Below are 22778 nucleotides of genomic sequence, written 5' to 3'. Positions count from 1 at the left end.
CGGCAGTTCGGCTGTTCAAATATCATCGGCTCAGGGTTGACTCAGCCTTCAATCCTTCCGAGGTGGGTAAAATGAGGACCCAGATTGTTGTTGGGGGCAATATGCTGACTCTGTAAACCGCTTAGAGAGGGCTGAAAGCCCTATGAAGCGGTATATAAGTCTAACTGCTATTGCTAATGCATGCGCGCATGTGCGCATCACAGTGCAATAAAAATTGTTCTGCACCTGCACAGAAGCGAAAAACAAGATTGCGGCGCCTATGGCTATGGTTCGGGCATGTGGCATGCCTAGGTCGCTGCCAGTTTTAGCGACCCAGGCCACCAAACCACTACCAGTTCAGCCGAATCGGTCCGAACCGGTAGAAACTCAACACTGAGGCTAGTGTCTGCTGAACTGCTAGCTGACTGCAATTTGGCAGTTCTAATCTCACCAGGCTCAAGATTGACTCAGCCTTCCATCCTTTCAAGGTCAGTAAAATGAGGAGCCAGATTGTTGGGGGCAAGAGGCTGACTCTGTAAACCGCTAAGAGAGGGCTGTAAAGCACTGTGAAGTGGTATATAAGTCTAAGTGCTATTGCTATCCAGTTGCTCAGTAGAAGAGGTCATCCTTTGTACGTACCAGACCTGGCATGGAACTAGTCTTCCAGAGCTGACGTGCAGAACTATAGCTTGGAAGAAACTGTATAGCCTTAGGTTTTACATTAATAAGGTCCACGATCCAATGTGTCTGGTATTTACTTCAAATGATCTTCAATAATAATTTGAGTTTTAGGAATGAATTGGGCTGAGATCTTGAGGAACCAGTCCAGTCAATGATAATCATTCTTAGAACTATAATAAAACTTGAGAACTGCAGTTATTGCGAATGCAAACCATTATTGTATAGATCTGTGATGGCAAACCTATGGTGCGTGTGCAGGAAATGGCACGCAGAGCTATCCCTCCGGGCATGCCACAGCCATCACCCATTGCTCTTCCAGTTTCCGGCACACACATACGTGCTGGCCAGCTGGTCCTCATGCGTGCAGGAATGCCGGAAACTGAACGAAGAGCTCCCTGGTGCGCATGTGCACATTGGGAAGCTGAGCTTCCAGTTTCCAGCATGCACATGTGCGCTGGCCAGCTGGTCTTTGCATGCTGGAAACCAGAAGATGAGGTGACTGGTGTGCATGTGCACACCGGAAACCAGAAGCTCAGCTTCCCAGTGCACATATGCGCACCAGGGAGCTGCTCTTCCGATTTCTGGTGCTGCGCCAAGGCGCTCCCAATTCAGCACTCAGTGCTGAAAAGGTTCACCAACACTGGTATGGATGGTGCCAGAGAAAGATTTGTCATGTACAAAAAAGATGAGAGACGTTCATTATCTAAAATAACAAAGTCTTGTTCTCCAAACATCAAATAGTTTAGCGCTCTGCTTCTGTCAATCTGGGAAGATTTAGTTGTCTTTTCTGCAAGCAGTTTCCTCAGGGTAAGATCAGTTCCAGAACAATCCCAATCATCAAGGTTTGTTCTACTGCTAAGAAAATATTATGCTCCTGGGGGGGAAAAAAAAAAAGAACAATAACCAGGCAGACCGAAAGAGCATTTTTTCATTTTTAAATCTGGAGTTCTGGAGGCCTCATTTCAGATGCTCAGGAGAGCTTTGTGGTTTTTCTGTGGTGGTGGTGGTGGGGAAGACATTCAGAGATTCAACCTCCTAAATGATAATGTGTTATATTGACTGATGCTGTCACTTTTGTAATGGGTTTAGAATGTGAGTGTAATGAAAATGAAACGTTTGTTACATTACGCTGAGAAATAAATTTGATACTAGGCTGTTTATCGTAATGATAGCTGTTCTGGGATTATCTATATATGTAGAAAAATATACCATATAGCATTGCCTCTGCTACAAGCCCTACTACTAACTACTACATGCTGAAGCCCGAAATTTAAGAATGGTTTGAGGGATAACTTGCTGTTAAGCCAGTCAATCCCTTTAAAAAAAAAAAAAACTATTTTAACTGAAAAAACTACAGAATAAAAACATGTGAAGGGGAAAAAAATGAAGCAAACTCAAAGAAAAGTGATAAGAAAAGAATAAAGGAAAGAGAAGTAGAAAAAAGAAAGACAAAAAAGAAAGAAATGGCTTCAGATTGATTTATAGCAGTTATAAATGCATTTGGATGTTACCCTCTCTAGGGTTACATCATAGCATAATCTACCCTTTCTAATCATCAAATACATAAATCACAAATACATTTTTTTCTGTTTTCAGCAAAAAGTCTCAACAGGGTTTCCAGTCATTTGCACATGTAGGTATTGTCTAGTTATTGTAGAAGGTGACTAGACCAGTAATCGAGGGAGGGGTCAAATGTGTCATAAGTCATGAGTCCCTGCGCATCTACAAGAGATCTAAGCCCAGCCCACCTTCAATTATAAGTATAATCTTTATTGCCATTGTACTTAAATACAACGAAATTGGTTGTGAAATTACTTTCTTAACCAGTTCATTTCCCATGACCAATAGTAGCTCAGATTCTTGTAGAGAGCTTAAGCTTGCAATAAATCTTTATACTCATTTGAAATGCCCGAATCTCCTGATTTCCCCAGCGCTTGACCGTTTTCTTATTAAACACAACAATTTTGCCATCTCTGCAAATTCTGTCATCTTCACCTACCATTCTTCTATTGTGGGTATTCCAATGCCTTTCCATCTTTGCACATATGGACTGGAATGCAGCAGTTTGGTACTATGGAGATAAAATTCAGGCCTCGTACTGAATTATAATGCAGATTGGTGAATTTTGCTTTATTACTTATTTATTTATTCAATTTTCATACGAAAGAAAGTCACGCGAAGTGAGCTGTTAAGATTTCTAAATACAGGTTCACGCTCACGGTGGCTTCTTCCAGAAATTAACCGTGGCTTAACACAGCCATTGACATCCTTTTTTTGTTTCCCCTTCAAAACCAAGATCGGAAATCCAGAATGACAATAGCTTGCACATCAGCCGAGTGAATGCAGAGGATGAAGGGACCTATACTTGCGTGGCAGAGAACAGCGTGGGAAAATCTGAGGCTTCCGGATCCCTCAGTGTACATGGTGAGTATGTACAAGTAGATGTTGAAGAGCTACAATCAAAGAAGTCCAACATGGGGTAACTGTAGCTAAAACAGCTTTGCTCGGAGGTCAGCAATTCTGATCAATCCCCCCCAAAAAATTTACAAGCTGGGCTCTTATGGGCTCTCCCCATTATTCTTAATGTCCCTAGGCTTTGATCAAGCAAAGCAAGTAGTAATCAATAGAATGAAGGACATGGAGTTCCAAGAAGAACTAAATAGGTTGCCTCTCCACAGTAGGGACAGAATCAAACAGGGTTTGTGGGAATCGGCAAGATATCTAAATAGCAATAGCAATAGCAGTTAGACTTATATATACCACTTCATAGGGCTTTCAGCCCGCTCTAAGCAGTTTACAGAGTCAGCATATCGCCCCGCCACAGTCCAGGTCCTTATTTTACCCACCTCGGAAAGATGAAAGGCTGAGTCAACCCTGAGCCGGTGAGATTTGAACAGCCGAACTGCAGAACTGCAGTCAGCTGAAGTAGCCTGCAGTGCTCCATTTAACCACTGCACCACCTTGGCTCTGAATAACCTGATCTTCCCAAAACAAAGAATAGCTTTCTTCAGAGCCAGATTTAACATTCTTCCTTCAGCACTCCTCCAGGGCAGGTATAAGAGAACACCTATAGCAGAACGGGTTTGTATAGGTGGTAAAGGAGAAGTGGAAGATAATTCACATGCTCTATTACACTGCGAGCTATACAGAGCTTGTAGGTCTGCACATATTCTCCCCTTATTAGAGAGATTGCCAGGGAGGGCAGACCATTTCTATCTAGGCTTTCTCCTCCAGGACACTAACCCGGTTACCACGTGTGCAGTGGCAAAGTTCTGTGCGGCTGCTATGTCCATAAGAAAAAAAATTGGCCACAGAAGTATAGTACCATCTTGTACCAATTATCTGGACAATCTCTGGACCATTATGTTATTATCCACTTTTAATGTCAATACTTTTTAATTATATCTTAATGTTAGTATTTTTAATATAGTGTAAAAACTAATGTGTATTGCTGGTTTTGACTATAATAAAGATTTTACTTACTGATCAATCAAGGCAGATACCAAGGGTTGATTGGGACAGAAAGTTAGTAAAGCAGGGATGAGTATTCACACACACTCCAGCTATCTGGGACTAGAGCTTCCAAGCTAGGCTCAGGACAAATGGATGTTGTAATCCAAACATCCAGAAAGCACCCAATTCATGACAATTCATTCCAGAAGGGGATTAAGGAACAGGTTGCACATTTCTTGTGCAGCTCCCCCTCACTTTTCCCTCTTCCCTTCAATATAAATTATATGCAGATAATCCTTAATTTATGGCTGGTTGCTTAGCAACCATTCAAAGTTATGACCGACCCTGAAAAAGCTACTTATGACCCAGATCTGAAGGCCTGATGGGTGCAAGTTTTGGGTACTCAGCAACCATATTTATGGCCATCTATGATGTCCAATGATCACATGACTATGATTTATGTTTTTGACAGAAACCAGGTGCGAACTGGTAGGAACTCACCTCTGGCTTTTCCCCTCCAAAACATCACCTGGAAAATAGCAGCTGGGAAAACATATCCATAAAGTGTAGCTCAGTCGTAAAAAGAGCCTCTATATCTTGTTTAAAGAAATTAGCAGTTACTTAGATAATTGCTTTCAGCCACACTGTTTGCAGAACAGTAGTTATTTAATAGAAACAAGCCAACATTTTATTTAAAAAACAAATTAAACCTTTGGAATTTCTGCACAATAAAATTTCTGGCCAGATGCTAAAGGTTGAAACTGAAACTCAAGAGTCAGCTCTTTTTTCTTAGAAAGAATCCCAAGTGCCCAACCTCTAAAACTCACCCTAAACAGGTAGGCATCGTAGTATTATTGGTCTCCGGGTCGGTGGATCTCTAAGAAGAAGGGATACCTTGACCTTAAAATGCTCTGAGCACATCTGTGCTTTCTTATTCATTGCAACAAATTGTATGCTTAGCTTGCAATTATCAAAACATGCAGTGCATAATTTTTTTTAAAAAAAATGCATATGTAGTTTGCTCTGCTATGGACTGAAATGGAATCTGATGCTGAGATGAGGTGGGAGGGGCTCTTTCCCAGGGAGCTCAAGGCTGATCACTCTGAAGTCCTCCCTAAACTTAAATCACAGGATTGATCTGATAGTTACTATGCAGAGTGTGTTTTGGTCTGGTAAGATTAATGCCCAGCGCAAGGAACCAAGAACGAGGGGATGAATTACTCAGAGTGGTATCTTCATTGCTGTTTGCTCATGGACAGGAATCTTGCCAGACTAAAGCACTCTTTGCATAATGATCAGATCAATGCTGTGAAGGTTTAAGGAGGATCCAAACCAAGGACTCGAGGCTGATCTGCTTTTTAGCTCCTTGGGAAACTTCCTCTCCCTCCTCCATCTCCACACCAGATTCCACCATAACTACTCAAGTCCAGAGGCCATGCAGAAAGGGATTGTTTTTTCCCATTCTTAAACCAAGTGGGTGCCATCTTGATTTTGGTGGCCAAAGTATTCCACAAAGAAGGGGAAGGCCAGCTTGTGGTTCCCTGTCCCCTTAATCTCCGGGGAAGGGGGGGATTTCTACCCTACCTTTCTCAGTGAGGTGGTATTGGATGAAAAGATTCCATCCGGAAGCAAGTTATTACGGAGATAGAGATGACCCAAGTTCTAAAGGGCTTAGTAGGTGAATTGAATCAGGGTTTTACATCGATCTGGCAGCTAGATGAGTGGATGTTTGGCCTCTAATACCTTTATCCTCCAATTCTCTAAGCATTCATGTCAGCCTTATTTAATCAAACGCATCTCATACTTTTTTTCATTTTTGTTTTTCTCATATGTTCTCTTTGGTCCAGTTGGCCCATTCTGTAAGTATTCATTTCATCACATATCATTGCTGCATGCTTGGTGTGGGTTAGGGTACATGAATCAGGTTTTTTTGCATGCTTTTTGTCTTTTCTCTCAAGTCACAATGGGAATGGATTGATTTTTACAGAAGACGGGGTGGACTTTACATCATTTTTCCTGCTGTGACAATGAACTGAATGAGTCATAATCTTTGAAGCAAATTAGAAAGTATAATATTGTGGGTACAATCTAGGGCATTTTTTTTTTAAAAAAGTCTGTGTTCTAAACATGTAAGAGGCATAGTCTCATTTTATGGTGTCATCCAGGTAATGGCATATAATATCATACTCTGATCACACAATCAATTATATGTCCCACTCACTGAATAGTCCCAGGATTTTATGGAGCTATTCAAGTAGGCGAGTGCCTATTGCAAATTTCTTAATTTATTTATTTATTTTATTAGACTTATATACCGCTTCATAGGGCTTTCAGCCCCCTCTAAGCGGTTTACAATTTTTTTTAGCAAATTGAGTCAGCAACTTGCCCCCACAGTCCGGGTCCTCATTTCACCCACCTCGAAAGGATGGAAGGCTGAGTCAACCTTGAGCTGGTGAGATTTGAACCGCTGAACTGCAGATCACAGTCAGCCGAAGTGGCCTGCAGTACTGCACCCTAACCACTGCGCCACCTTGGCTCCTATTTCCTTGGGATGCAACAGTTCAACCCTAATCTCACCTGGATCGTATTTTCATCATTCTGCTTCTTAAAGTTTGTGGTTTGAGGGTTTAAAAATAAAGAACATGGAATGGTTTCCTTCTTATGGATGATGGAACAGAGGGATGCTAGGTACTGTTGGTACCCAGCAATATACAAGTATTTATGATAGTTAAAATCCTAGCTTACAAAAAAGGAAAAGAGTGGAGCCAGAGGTTTCTCTTCAGAGAGAAAGTAGGGAAATAGAATTCACAAAACAAATTTGCTTCCAAAGCAAGCAATAACTACCTTGCTAAATTATCACACGCTGATCAAACACTAGCATTAATACTACGCAATCTTCCCTGGATATTAGCATATCTTCTTAGGTATTTCCATAGCCAGCAAATCAGGACTGATTTGAAATAGGTGATCACCAAGGTTGCCTATGATGTCGACCACATCACCTGCTAAATCATGTTGGGTTAGGGATGTGTTGGGTTAGGTTTGAATAGGCCAAGATTGAAGGAAGGTGACTGCTACCTCCCATCATCTCACTTTTAGCTGAAAGGTCAGGTAAAACTCAAATAAAGACTTAGAAAACTCTGAAAAAAAACTGGACAAACCATTCTAAGTTTGGTTGTTTTATTGTAGTTGTTAAAAGAAAACTAGAAAGCGATTAGGACAACAAGGCGCAGTTGATTAGGGTATGTCCGGGTGAGAAAAAGCACCAAGGGGAGTTTCCAGTTCATATTTTTGTTCTTCAATATAACAAGATTCATAACAAGGTTCTCCTTTATTATACTTTGCCTACTAACTCCGAGAAGCACATGTCCTTTTCTCAATTTCCTGCAGTGCTAACATTCATGTTTCACCCATTCAACCTATGGAGGACAGGTCTTCGTGACCCGTCAAAAGCGCGGACGACAAAAGCGCGATCGACAAAATCGCGCCTTTGACGTCATCACAGCGCGACGAAAAAGATCGAAAAATTCAAATAAAAATTAATAAAAATTAAATTAAAGCAAGCCGATTCACATAAAGGTAAGGGTTAGGTTTAGGGTTACGGTTAGGGTTAGGTTAAGGGTTAGGGTTAGCTTTAGAGTGTTAGCGTTAGCGTTAGGGTTAGGTTAAGGGTTAGCGTTAGGTTTTTCGTTACTTTAACGGTTAGGTTTAGGGTTAGGTTTAGGGTTAGGTTAAGAGTTAGGTTTAGGGTTAGGTTTAGGGTTAGGTTTGGGGGGCTTAGGGTAAGGTTTTCGCTTTATTTTTACATTTTTCGAACTTTTTCGTCGCGCTGTGATGACGTCACAGCGCGCTTTTGTCGAGCGCGATTTTGTCCTACGCGCTTTTGTGGTGGAACCCAGGTCTTAACGTACGAGCCAAACTTTCTCTTCTGGAGTTTTTCCAACTTGGCAACTCTAAGATGTGTTTATGTTTATGTTTATGTTTATTACACTTGTATGCCGCCCTATTCCCGAGGGACTCAGGGCGGCTAACAAACAAGATAGGGGAGAGGGGAATACAACAACGGACAAAGACAAAAACAAATACAAAAAAAAACAATTTAAAAAGCAACACAACAGACGCAACCATTCAAGTGGGGCTGGGAACTCATCAGCCCCAGGCCTGCCGGAACAGCCAGGTCTTGGTAGCTTTGCGGAAAGCCTGAAAGGTGGTGGGGGTCTGAATCTCCACGGAGAGATCGTTCCAGAGGGCCAGAGCAGCCACAGAGAAGGCCCTCCCCCGAGAGGTCGACAGTCGACATTGGCTAGCGGATGGTATTCGGAGGAGGCCCAATCTGTGGGATCTAATTGGTCGTAGGGAGGTAATTGGCAGGAGGCGTTCTCTCAAGTACCCAGGTCCGATACCATGTAGGGCTTTAAAAGTAACGGCTAGCCCCTTGAAGCGCATCCGTAGCCCAACAGGCAGCCAGTGCAGCTCGCGGAGGATAGGTGTAACGTGGGTGTACCGAGGTGCACCCACAGTCGCTTGCGTGGCTGCATTCTGGACAAGCTGAAGTCTCCGAATGCTCTTCAAGGGCTGCCCCATGTAGAGTGCGTTACAGTAGTCCAGTCTTGTGTGAACTACAATTCCCACAATTCCCAACGCAGCTTGATTTAAGATGCATAGACTTGAGCACTCAGAATTTCCCAGCATGCTCTAAGATGTGTGGACTTCAGCTCCTAGAATTCCCCAGCCATCATGCTTTGAGATTTGTAGACTTCAACTCCCAATGCACGCAACGTAAAGTTGCAAAATTTAAAAAACACTGATCTAGCCTAGTGGGGTTTGGGGTTTGTTTTTGCATTGCAAGCTCTTCTTATAAATAAATTAGAAAAGGAGATTCATATCCATAAGCAAACATATATTCTCCCATGATAGTTTCTTTAAGTAGACCTAACATGTCAGCAAGCCAAGATCAACCAGCATTTGGGATGAAGAGAAGATAGCATTTATCATGAGCAACAAGTCATAGTTTTTGGAATAGTGACTGCTATTTCAACATACGCCAATGACTTTGGCTAAAGATCAACACATGATTGACAGGGCTTATAAAGTAATATGCATCCGTTCATTCAACAGCCTATGGCTTAGCATGTTCTGCAAGCAGCTTAAAAGATTAATATGCATACAGGGAATTCAATACAGTTTGCAAATTTAGCTGTCTCCTCGTGAAATCTTCCAGTTATACATTGCAGCTATCCATTTATGTCTGGAACTGAACAGCACTGCCTCTCTTACATCAGTTCTTCCCTCCAAGGTATTTTCATGAAGCATATTTATTTAGAAAGTTCATAGATTGGATTTCAACCAAAGGTTCCCCCAGCAGTGCACATAGTTAAAAGAAAAAGAAGTTAACCAATCCATTTCAGTGACTTTTTAATATAGCCCGGGTGAGTTTCCACAGATGGATATTCCATCCTGAATTATGGATCAGCCTTTCATTTCATGTTTTGAGGCTTTGGAGGAGGCAGAAAATATCAATGAGGAGGTCAAGAGAACAAGGCTGTTCCTAGAGTACACAGACCGAATAACACATTCCTTCCTTCCCCTCTTTTCTCCTCCCTGTTTCTCCTGGGTTGAATATTAGATTGTAAATCCCTCAAGGCAGGAACTTGCTTTCTGCTTTCAGCCTTGTAAAAATGGTTGCTTTTATTGCACGATTCGATTTCCCTCAGAATCCATGCACTTAGCCGGAGAAGGTTCCTGTGAGCCTGTGAAAAAAAAATCTCTTCGGTGAATTTGCACATGGAAAAAGATGCGTTTGCTTGGAAATGAAACGGTTGCACTTGGGCTTAAGAGCGTCCTGCCTGCCAGTCTCGAATTTGTATCTCGGGTTTGCAGATCCCTAACAGGCTAAGTTAAAAACAGGCTCCTCTGTTGCTTCTGATGGCTTTGGAGGCCGGTTGGCAAGCCTCCTCTTCAGGTGCCTATTGTTTGGCGCTAATAAATCAGCCTGCAACAAAGCGCAGGAGCCCCTTGTAGCTGTGCAGATAAGAAGCCCAAAGGTGAAGAAGAAATCCTGGTAGAGCACTACCCCTCTCCCCACCCGCCTCTATCCTTCGCTGTGTATCCAGCAAGGCAGGTCAATTTCCTGCCTTGGGGATGGGGGAGAGCAGGGGGCGGGGGTTTGTCTTGTTTTACCATCATCTCTTAACTTCATGCTGGATTTGTGGGCAACAGGAACGTTTCCTCAGGCATACCAGGTCAATCTTGCCTTTGTTTTATCTTTCCCCCTTTGAAGCAAGGAAGTATTTTAAAACAAAAACAAAACAAAAAAAGACAAGGCAGAGCAGTGCTAGGGGGCAGCGATGAATTTCCTGGGATCACCAGATCCTTTCCATCATCCAGCTTTGACTGGTCTTTGAAGTAACTGGGGATGGGGGGCGGTGGGGGCGGCTGTGTCTGGCTGCATTTATAATTTGGGAAGGGGCTTTCCCAGCAATTATTAACCAAAGAGACAAATTAACAAAAGCTGCCCCTGCTTCCCTCTCATTTGCATTTTTATTTGATTATAAAGCAGGTGGCTCCAGGCAGTTCTTGCTCTGAGAGGTCAAAGGTCCCTTAGCTTCCATCCAGGCACATGTTGGAGCAAATGGCCCTTGACCAGTCATAGACCCATGGGTGCAACCAACATCCTGGGGACTGCTGATTTCTGCTGTGCCAACAGAAGTCCTCTTGAGCTACCAATAGAAAGGGTCCATCGAGTTCCACAAATACATCCTTGCCCACCGATTGCTTCAACATTGGTTGTGGGGACAAAGGCTGACCTTCAACGAAATGCTGGAGCATTCTTTCTCTTGCCACCCAGCCTGTCCTCCAAGATTTATGATCCTCAAGACAAGAGCTCCCAGGAGTGAAATATAACCCAGAGGCTCAAGTTATAAAGCTGCAGACTGTTGCATCAGAGGGTTATATGACCCCAGGCTTTTGATGGTTGAGGGACGATTGGGTTACCTGCCATGATCCCTCCATGCATCCAGATTTTGGGATGATAAAATCAAGACAGGGAATATCCCAAACACCTGAGTGCCTCCGGGCCCTCATGAAATCTTATATGGGCATCTTCCAACTCTACTTTTTCCTGCCTGGGTTTTGTGGTATAAGATGTCAAAACAAATGGCAATTAGGGAGGAGTATTGCATTTTAATGTTTTTTTTTTTAAAGAGTGGGTGATAGTAAAAGAAAATTTTGATTGGTGTTTTGTGAGTTTCGTTACCACTGAACCCAAATAGTTTTTGGAGAATTATATTTGAATATTCCCTACCATTTTTCTTCTTGTTTTGTTACATCTAGAGCAGGGGTTTACAATTGTGCCCCAGAGTCAAATGGACACCCGCAACGCATGAGCATGATGCTAGCACAAGAAAGTTGCTCTTGGATCTTCACTCTAAATCTGACAGAAGCTATTATTAAATACATTGGGAAGGCTGTTTTTTTGGCCATGTTTAAACAATATGGCTGATCCAGTGAATTGCCATCCTGGGGATAATGTCGTTTTTTGTCCACTGGGACAAAAGTAATGGTGTCCTGGTCACCTCAAAGGAAACTGAGACGTTATAACTTCCCCTGTGTTTTTTTTTTAATTTCCAGAAAATGAAATGGGGGAATCATCTGCAGTCATTCCATCAGGATCAGTGTTGAGGGACTATCTCTCCCTCCTTCACTCCTTGTGCCTCGCCCCCTCTCTCAAACACACATTGTGTATGACTGTGGGACTGGAAAAGTAGAATTATTTTTGCCTGCAAACAAGAGAGGATAAAAATAAAGGTCCCTATTTCCACTTTACATATGATTGAAGGGTTTAACTCAGGAGTGGGTTCCTGCCAGTTCTAACCTCTTCTATAGAAGAGGTTCCACAAATCTACAGTGCCGTTGAGAACCGGTTCCAGCTGCCTCCCCCCGCCCGTCCGCACATCATCAAGATGAAGAGTGAGAGGAGGAATTCTGGGAGTTGAAGTCCACAAGTCTTAAAGCTGTCAAGTTTGAACACCCCTAGGTTTTTTTTCTAAAGGGTTAGGGGTGCGAGGGTCTTGTAACTTGACAGCTTTAAGACTTGCACGCTTCAATGTCAGAGTTTCTGAGCCAACATGACTGGAGGAGGAATTCTGGGAGTTGAAGTCCACAGTCTTAAAGCTGACAAGTTTGAACACCTCGGGGAGTTTTTTTCTAAAGGGTTAGGGGTGCAAGGGTCTTGTAGCTTGACAGCTTTAAGACTTGCGTGCTTCAAATGGCAGAGTTTCTGAGACAATATTTTGGTTGCTAAGCAAGAGCGTTGTTAAGTGAGTTTCACCACATTTTACAAGTTGGCCACTCCCACCCAGTCACATGGCTGGCAAGCCACTCCCACCAGATCACATGGCTGGCAAGCCACTCCCACCTGGTCACATAGCCAGCAAGCCACTCCCACTTGGTCACATGGCTGGCAAGCCACTCCCACAAAGCAGGCCACACCTACAGAAGAGGTTCTAAAAACAATTGAAACCCACCACTGGTTTAACGCCAAACAACTCTCATCAGATTAGGTTATAGTGTGCTATTAACATCAATAGAAGAGAATATCCGTAGCTCAGTGTTGAACTGTGGAGTCTTTGGTGCTCTCTGAGCTACGTTGTTTACTTGCAGATATGTCATTGCCCAACTAGGTCACACATAATGATTCTCAGGATGATAATCTGATCATGTTACCTAGCTGGTTAATGGAACGTCTACAAGAAAACAAGCAATCTCAGAGAGCTCTAAGCTCTCCACATTAGCATCGAACATGACTCAGTTAACGTGTGTTTGAACAGGATTGTATTTAATTAATTCCATTTGAATTAAAATCAGATCAAATTTAGTTCATGATGATGGAACAAACTGTTTCTCACTGCAGCTCTTCGCTTAAACTAGAGACTGGAGAGAAAAATAAGATTTTCCCTTGATATTCTCTAATATACAATAAGCCAAGGGTTTTCCTCTGTCTATGCTGGATTGGAATTCCCATAATTTCTTTCCATTGGGGATGTCGATGGGAGCTACCAGGGAACGAGGACATAAAACCAGTTCTACTTTGGCTGTAACAATGACAAAATAAGTAATAGGCAGGATGGACAGGATGCTTAAAACAGGACACTGTCACCCCAGGGGCCAAATCTCTGCTAACCACCTGGCTACATTGGCGACACATGTTCCAAAAGAGAATTGCACTAGATTATTGCACCGTAGGATGAGTTGACATCTGTGTTTCTTCAGATACTCGTTCCTTTGATTGGGTAGCCTTTTAATCCCTACTGCCACTTACATCATTATTTCTGAAATATAGTAATTTCCTTGCCTAATGTCAACCCCAACACAAAGTTTAAGGGAACCAGTGTAAGAGCTGAAAGTCATCTAGTCCTTCAGCACTTTGTTGTTGTTAGCTGTGAAGTTGTATCCGACCCATTGCGACCCCATGGACAATGTTCCTCCAGGCCTTCCTGTCCTCTACCAACCCCCGGAGTCCATTTAAGTTCACGCCAACTGCTTCAGTGACTCCATCCAGCCACCTCTTTCTCTGCTATCCCCTTCTTCTTTTGCCCTCAATTTTTCCCAGCATGAGGCTCTTCTCCAGTGAGTCCTTCCTTCTCATTAGGTGGCCAAAGTATTTGAGTTCCATCTTCAGGATCTGGCCTTCTAAAGAGCAGTCAGGCTTGATCTCCTCTAGGACTGACCGGTTTGATCGCCTTGCAGTCCAAGGGACTCGCAGGAGTTTTTCCCCACACCAGAGTTCCAAGCAGATGTGGGTTTCAGCAGGCACTACTGCCAGTTTGCTCATGTGCGCTTTGCACGCATGCATGCTCAATGCAATTAAAATTTTTCTGCGCATGCGCAGAACCAAAAACCAAGAGGGCAGTGCCTACATCGCTGCCCAGAGAACCGGTTCTGGGGTGTGGCAAGCCTGAGTCTCTGCTGGTTTCAGCAACCCAGGCCACCAAACTACTACCGGTTTGCCTGAACCAGTCTGAACTGGTAAGAACCCACCACTGGTTCAAAAGCCTCAATTCTTTGGCGCTCAGCCTTTCCTACGGTCCAACTTTCAGAGCCATCCATTGCAACTGGGAAAACCAGAGCCTTGACTAGAGGCACTTTTCTTGGCAGGGTGATGATATCTCTGCTTTTTAGTATGCTGTCTAGATCTGCCATAGCTTTCCTCCCCAGGAGCAAGCGTTCAGCACTAACCTTCAGCACTAGCTTCTCATTTAAATTCTATCTGCATGTATTCCATTGTACCTCCCAACCAAACACTTCTCCTGTCAATCAATAACTATTAACAATCAGTAGGGTTTCCCACCCACCCCCTTCTTTTCTTTCCGTGGAAGTTATCGGAGGGAAAGATGGCTGCGGACAAGGAGGGGAGCAAGCAAGCACATCCTTTCTCTTAGGCTCATACATCTCTCCTGATTAGCATGTGGCTAACTTAGCAATCTATAACTTCATTAAGGAGAGGCTTGCAGAACTCCAACAATGGCACACCTGAAAGTGTTGTTGTTGTTGTTGTTGTTTTAATAGCACCTAATGCTCTGTAAATGCTGTACAGTTCTGCAAGAGGGGCTAGGAACATTCTATCTCCTTCTTCTTTTTCTTGGTAGAATAGAGGGAAGGGAGGAGGAGAGGTGATAAGGCAAGTGATTAGCATTTGTAAAACCTGACTGTCATTTGTCTTGCATTGAGAGCTGAGATGGGGGGAAGGTTTTTCAAAAAGCCAGAAGTGCTCAGAAAGAGAGGAATTTACATCCGAGACATTATTCATGGTTGGGTGGTTGATTTAGCTGACTTGTTCCTTTCGTGGCCTCCCTCAGACTTCTTAAATGCCTTCTTCCATTGCAAATTGATATTCTTTGCATGCGTGTATGGGGTGGTTTTTGTAAAAGGAAAACCTCAGGGCTCTCTAAAAAAAAAACTATTTGCCTTTGTTTGGTGTCTCCCCCCCTTTTTTAAACCGTCTTTGGCACCTCCCAATGCTTTGAATCACCCCCTTTTCTTCCCTTGCACAAATGCCTTTAGCTGCTCTTCTCTGAGATGCCCAAACTGTGAAGCTGCTCCCAGTACTTTGGGAACTGCCAAGGCATTGATCCTTCTCCTTTAGGATCATCAGGAACGGGCAAAATGGAGAGAGGGATTAGCCAGGACACAACATACTCAGTTCCCATGGGAAAGGAGGGAAAGCCAAGGGGGAGGGGGGTGGCACACAATCCCAGGCTCAATTCTCAGCATTTCTTGATAGAACTGGAAAAGATGATAGCCTGAGTTGGACTGGATTGGGACTAGAGCTCTGGAAGAATTTTGGAGTTGCCCTTCCTGAACATCTAGAGAACTTCTGGTGGAATTTGACTACATTGAGGAAATCCATGTAGGTCAGCGATGACCCAGAAGTTGGATTTGATATAAGGGAGCTTTCAATGTTCCTAAATAAAAAAAAGGCTCCCTCTCTCCTTTATCCCTCCCCCCAGCCACAACCCATGACTCATTTTTTTTTTTAAGTCCGGTCAACTTTTAAATGCAAACATTGCTAAAATGCTGCTGGTCTAACTGGACCATTTTACAATCTTTTTCATGCCTCTTTTTTTTTTGTCTATAGTCCCACCTCAGTTAGTGACCCGTCCACGGGACCAGATTGTGACCCAAGGCCGCACTGTGACCTTCCAGTGTGAGACCAAAGGAAACCCACCACCAGCTGTGTTCTGGCAGAAGGAAGGGAGTCAGGTAAGTAAATGGGTACGTAGGCGTGGAGGGTGTGTGCATGTAGCTTGTGGTTTGACCCTATTCCAGTGGTGGGATATGGCTGGTACGCCCTGGCACAGGGGTACCGGTGCCTACTGGGAGCACCAGGCACCGTTCCGGTGTGGTGCTCTCCAGAGCGCCGGGACGCCCTCCTTACCTGTATTTGAGCCAATGGGGGGGTTTACGCACACGGAGCATACGTCGCCTGCGCCATGCTCCACCAAGCAGCTGGAGCCTCGCGGGCGGTAAGTACACGGGCATGCTGCGCGTGTGCTGCATGCATTCATGTGGTGGATGCCTAGCTCCATTGTACCGTATCGCTTGCAACAGGATCCGGAACCCATCAATGCCCTATTCTCACATCCTATTCCACAGGATCATGAAGGGGGGGCAGGCATAGCGTTGTGTAAGCTTCACAATGCAGTTGATTGGCCCAACTGGGGTGGGGTAGGGTTTTGGGGGGGGTGTAAATTAAATCACCCAGTTAACTAACTCTGCTTCCCTGGTAGTGCAAACCAACTGAAGGTGAAATGTCCCTTCTAATACCTGTGATCAAGTTGGAATTCCAGGAGGGGTTTATGAAAATGGGCCTCTGGAGACAATGGATTCCCGTGGTGTTTCAGTTTTAATCCCCCTATGATTACATGGGGTGCAATAAAGGTTCATGTAATCATCTAAACTTATCTGTGGGGCTGAGTCCAACGGGATGAAAAAACAAAAGCCAGAAGTTGGGAATAACATCCTAGCCGTTGCTTTTATGGCAGCCGGGATGACTAAAACTGTAGCCACCACTTAGCCATCCAGATCCTCCTGGTTATAGGGCTTATTAGATTTATTCCTCACTTTTCTCCCTTTGGCTCAAGTTAGCATCAATTCTCTCCGTTCACAATTCCTCTCTTGCGAAAATTGGATTGATCAATAACAACTAGCCTAAAGTTACCCAATGAACTTCCATGGCCAAGGATATAAGATGCAGTACAGTGGGGAAAGTACTAGAGTCAGTTCTTGGCTTAATTTCATATTCTCCCCGATTCTCATGCTGCCAACAGAGATGGAGTGCCGTAGAGAGAAAGAGAGGATGTTAAAGTGTTATGAATTCCTGCAGGGTTGCAAACGGATCAGATTTCATCTCTGCTATTGGCCAGCATGAATGCATGAGAGGATCTTCCTGACAAAGACGGTCCTTGAGCAAAAAAAAACCAAAATGATTTCTTGTCTTGAGTCTAAAGTCAGCAGTAATTTCCCATTACGGGAAGAGCTTGGACAGCATTAGCTGGTGTTTACATCTTTATGGAAATGCAGATATTGAAGATTTTTTTTTATTTAGCAGATTTTTTTATTTTTTTTCCCTTCTGCAACACCTTACAGTCATTACATCAACATTGTTATGTCATCATACCTGTACATCAGGGGTGGGTCTCAACTGGTTCGCGGTGGTCCCTGCAAACCGGTTGGTCGCCGAACCCGGAAGTAAGTAACTTCTGGGAACGGCGAAGGGTGCGCCCGCCCGCCCGCGGTCCTTACCCGGTTTTGATGAGTTCTGTGCTTCCACGCATGCGCAGGACGCATACAGCGCCTGCGCAATCGTCCAGGAGCAGCTGGAGCATCGCGCAGATGCTAGTACGCATGCGTGCACCGCGCGCATGCACGAGGACGCCGCCGGCCCCGTTCCAACCGAACCGGTTGGAACGGGGCGAGAAACCCACCCCTGCTGTACATGTATATAATATTTCGCTTTTATATTTACATACCTTTATACACAGTTCTCTCTATATATATTTATATAGTTTTTTTGGCTTAGTTAATTTTATTCTTGTTTTGTAGCCATTTGTACCAATTGTTCCAAATTTCATAATATTCCGACTCTTCTTTATCTTTTAATTTCAGTGTTAATTTGTCCATCTCTGCACATTCCCAAGTTTTTTTTTATCACTAATTCGTCCGAGGGAGTATTATTTGGTTTCCAGCATTGGGCAAATGCTATTCTATGCTGTAGTTAGCAGATGTGTTAATATGTACTTAATTTTCTTTGTATATTTCCCTTTGATTATTCCCAGTAGAAAGATTTCGGGTTTGTATTTTATCTGTTCTCCTGTAATTTCTTGCACCCATTTCCAAATTTTTGTCCAATATTTTTGTACTTCCGGGCAGGTCCACCATATGTGATAATAGGTCCCTTGTACTTTTTTACACTTCCAGCAGGTCGGCTTCATGTTTGGGTACATTTTAGCCATGAAGATTATTTTTACATTTATTTATTTATTTATTTATTAGACTTATATACCGCTTCATGGGGCTTTCAGCCCTCTCTAAGCGGTTTACAGATTATTATTTTTTAGCAAATTGAGTCAGCAACTTGCCCCCACAGTCTGGGTCCTCATTTCACCCACCTCGAAGGATGGAAGGCTGAGTCGACCTTGAGCCGGTGAGATTTGAACCGCTGAACTGCAGATCACAGTCAGCTGAAGTGGTCTGCAGTACTGCACCCTAACCACTGCATGACCTATGGCAGCCGTCTCCAACCTTTCCAGCTTGGTGGCCCTGCATTGGGGGAGGGGGGCATGTGAATGATGGGTGAACATGCACATACGAAGCTCTTTTTGTGCGAGCAGTGGGCACAGGCATGCCCTCCGCTCGCACAAACAGAGCTTCATGTCCGAGCAGAGAGTGCTTGTGCTTGTGCATGGCAGCACTTCAGCACAAGGTGTTTGTACTCATGCTCGAAGCTCGACTCGCGTGAGCAAAGGGCACTCACACTTGCACATGAAGCTCCAGTCACATGAATAAAGCTTCACGCACAGGCACCTTCCACTTACACAAGTGGAACTTCATGCCTGCGTGCTTGCCCATCTCCCCCGTGGCCTGGTTTCGATCAAGCTCTAGCCTGGGGGGTTGGGAACCCTTAACCTATGGATTACAGAAGTGTTTTGTAGGCTGAAAAAAAAGGAATTATCACAACAAAATTACCTAGGTTATAGGCTCTCTGGGGTCTAGATAGGGGTGTCAAACTGGCAGCCCACAAGCCAGATGTGTCACGCGCAGGCTGTGCCCACTCCAGCTCCAGGAAGGGAAAAAACATCATGTTTATGTTTATGTTTATTTTATTTATATGCCGCCCTTTTCCCCCGAAGGGGACTCAGGGCGGCTCACAACTCAAACCAGGGCGGCTCACAACTCAAACCATGCAGTGTCATGTGAGGGCAACGTGACACCACGAGTTTGACACCTGTGGTCTAGACTGTCAATTTTCACTAGTGTAAAACAGGGTAAGGTGGGGTGGTTTGGGCCAAAACCATTTACCTCCAGTATACCTTTTCTTTTTTTTAAAGTTTTTTTATTGTTTTAATTGAACAACACCATTACATTTTAAATCAAAAATCTTTATGTATTGTACTATCAATGTACCACAATTCTTGTTTAATGACAATTATTTAAATGTGCTTTTATCTGAAATCATTTGTATTTAAAGACACAACCACCTACTGGCATTCATTCGCAATTTCAATAAGCCTCCGATAACATTACGCCTTTATAACATATTCTGAAAAAAAAATCAATTAATAAGATATCTAAGCATTTCAGCAATGCTTAGATACACCTCCAGTATATCCTATAAAGTATACCTTGAGGGATATCCTCTAAAAATGTTATAGAACCCAGCCTTTACCCCAGGGCCAGATCAGGCAATACACTACATTCACAGTTGTATTTCACATGTATGGTTTGTCACAAATGACATCTGCAGTGGATGCTTGTAATTGTAGTTGCTGTATTAAACATGGGGAATCGCAAACCCATGTCAATAGGCCGTGTCACAACCAGCTGTCTTCTATTCTACGATCTTTTACTTATTCCTTTTTAAAAAGGATTTGAACGTTTTTTTTCTTTTGGCATGCCAGATTGTTGACAATAATAGTTCAGCGATGTAAACAGCACCGTTTTCTGCAGGTGCGTTCTTGGTGAATTTGCTTACTGATTCGCAGGTCATCAAGCTACGTCGTATATTAGAAAACAGGGCAAAACGATAATTCAGCTTTTCAAAATATAGATTATTTAGCCATAGGAGCTTAAAGGACGTCATAATAGCTACTGCAGCCTTTTTTATTTTGCTAAAAATGTGGTGTCACAGATACCTCCTAGATTTTAGGTAAAATAACTGAAGGAGAGGATTTGAGGGGAAATGCTTAATAATTCCTAGAATTGTGTTGCTTCTTCTGTGGAGCTGCCAACAGGAGCTAAGAGTTTGCCAAAGCTGCTTGTGTCATCCAGATGCCTAGGACGAGGAACCTCTTGGGAGATCCAGTCTCTTGGAATGAACAATTGGAGTCTCTAAGATGCCTTTAAATAGCACTGAGCTATTACTGTGTCAGTTACTTGCATCCTAAGAGGATCAGTGATAGAAAGGAAGGGGAAAGGCGAAGGGCCCGAGGAGAGTGAATCATTTGCTCTAGAGCAAGGGCTGAACTTCATTCAGTAAGGCATATGTCAAATTCGCAGAATCACAGCATTTGAGCCTGTGGGGGGTGATCATTTGATGAGTTCAGAGTTAGAATCCCTGACAGGAAACTGATCACTGGACTCTTTTTCTGCCCCATACAAAGAATGGGTGGGGCTCGGCTCTTCTCTACGTAGTGGGACACGGTTGGGAAGCCTCATTGTTTATTGTTTATTATTTAGGATATGATCAGGCAGAGGTGGGTTCCTACCAGTTCGCACCAGTTCGGTAGAACCGGTTCGTCAAATCTACCGAACTGGTTAGAAGAGGTTCCACCAGAAAGCAGGCCACACCTACAGAAGAGGTTCCAAAATTTTTTGAAACCCACCACTGATACACAAACACACACACACACACATACACAGACAGACAGACAGACAGACTCACACAAAGAGAGAAAGAGAAAGAAAGGAATAAATAAATAAATAATAAAAAAGAAAGAAAGAAAGAAAAAGTGAGAGAGAGATGAAAGAAAAAAAGGAAAAAGGGACAGAGAGACAAAAGGAGAGAGAGAGAGAGAGAGAGAGAGAGAGAAAGAGAAAACACATGGCTGGCAAGCCACTCCCACAAAGGAGGCCACACCCACAGAGTAGGTTGGAAAAAATTTTGAAACCCACCACTCACACACACACACACACACACGCACGCACATACACAGACAGACAGACAGACTCACACAGAGAGAGAAAGAGAAAGAAAGGAATAAATAAATAAAAAAGAAAGAAAGAAAGAAAGAAAGAAAGAAAAAGTGAGAGACAGATGAAAGAAAAAAAGGAAAAAGGGACAGAGAGACAAAAGGAAAGAGAGAGAGAGAGAGAGAGAGAGAGAGAGAGAGAGAGAGAGAGAGAGAGAGAGAGAGAGAGAGAAAACACATGGCCGGCAAGCCACTCCCACAAAGGAGGCCACACCCACAGAGTAGGTTGGAAATTTTTTTGAAACCCACCACTGTGATCAGGACATGACAGACAAGAAGCAAACATACACTCACAATCCACGTAATCATATGCCAAAACTTCTAATGGTAGTTACAGCTCATAACTGGGTGTCCAATTCAGTTATCCAGGTGATCGCCTCTGGTGTTGCTTTGTGCAGAGAACACACATCACGGGCAATCTTGCACAATATGTATAATAGCTTTTTTCTGTCAGCACCACAATCGCAACAAGGGCAATCTTTCCATCCCCATTGATTAACAGGGCACAGGCACTTTTTCCAGTATCCCACCTACGTCTCTTAAATTTCATCCAGACAGAGCAAGGCAAGGGCAAAACTGCCTGGCAGGTTTGGTAGAGGGATCGTTAACGGGTAGCCTCTGAAGGCAGGCCATTTGTCTGGGAAATTGTCTAACTTGGCATGTTTAGGAGTGTTTGCTCTGTGTAGGCAACAGTGTGAGTGTGGGAGAATAATAAAGGCTGTGTCGCATGCCTAAGCATTGTAGAGCACTTGAGACACATTAGAGAGCCATGATTCCCTACCTCAGGAATGAGGCGTTGTGAGTCTTCACCTCAAGAACTCTTCTCTCAGTCTTTATGTCTCCAAAGAAGTTGTAAAACGTTTCCCTTCCAGTTTGAAGCAATCTACGCCTCCGTGTAGCTTCCATTCTCAAGAAACCGATTTGTTAAAAGGAGAGGCAATGAGAACAAGTGACAATCACCCTATAGTCTTAGATTTGTTCTCAAACTACCTTTGAAACCCAATACAGTTCCATGTATGTCTATGGTTTGTTTAAAAAATGATAATTCTATTGCGGAGACGGGGACATGTTGCCGTAGGAATTCAATTTGCAGCAGCCTCCTGTAATTCCCAAATAAGAACAGGTCTCAGACAGGGACATCCATTGTCAAAAAACCAGTTAAAATGCAATTTCTTCAGTACTTCTTGAGATGTTCTTCTCATTTCTTGTGGGTCCCACAATGGTCTCAGTAGAGGATGGATTAGCATACAAATGATGTTAAAAGAAAGTTATACGGGAATTCTGTGATAGCTGAGCGCCATGCCTTCATATATTGTATCTTACTCTTTCTTCTCCTTTCTACAGGTTCTTCTTTTTCCCAGCCAGCCCCCTCAAGCTACTGGCCGCTTTTCTGTAGCACCAAGTGGCGAGATGACAATTATGGATGTGCAGACCTCGGATTCAGGCTACTACATGTGCCAAGCCATTAGCGTGGCAGGAAGCATCCTTGCCAAAGCTCTCCTGGAAGTGGAAGATGGTAAGTGTTTACGAATGTGAAGTTGTATTGCTTTCTTTTCTGTCAAAAAGTGGGGGCAATGAACATATTGTTCCAGGCCCAGAGAAGCTACAGAAAAGGCCCCCATAACAGAAGTGGGGGAGGGCGGGCAATTCTTAGAAATTTCAGTACACTCCATATTAAGGATAGAAGGAGCAATCTCA

General features: G+C 43.5%; 1 protein-coding gene across 1 annotated transcript in view; it reads left to right on the top strand.

Moving 5' to 3' along the window:
* Window positions 1-22778, top strand: part of ROBO3 (roundabout guidance receptor 3) — a 233956-nt gene that overhangs the window by 151059 nt on the left and 60119 nt on the right. The window contains exons 6-8 of the mRNA XM_087706316.1: window positions 2957-3084; window positions 15749-15873; window positions 22425-22596. Of these exons, the coding sequence (XP_087562442.1) occupies window positions 2957-3084; window positions 15749-15873; window positions 22425-22596 (425 nt within the window). The remainder of the gene's footprint in view (window positions 1-2956; window positions 3085-15748; window positions 15874-22424; window positions 22597-22778) is intronic.

The sequence above is a fragment of the Thamnophis sirtalis genome, unplaced genomic scaffold (assembly GCF_051295495.1).
Source record: "Thamnophis sirtalis isolate CommonGarterSnake01/CBP01778 unplaced genomic scaffold, rThaSir2_p1.2 scaffold_2, whole genome shotgun sequence".
Taxonomy (NCBI): Eukaryota; Metazoa; Chordata; class Lepidosauria; order Squamata; family Natricidae; genus Thamnophis; species Thamnophis sirtalis.
The sequence above is the reverse complement of the archived record's forward strand: the minus strand, read 5'-3'. Positions and strand labels throughout refer to the sequence as shown.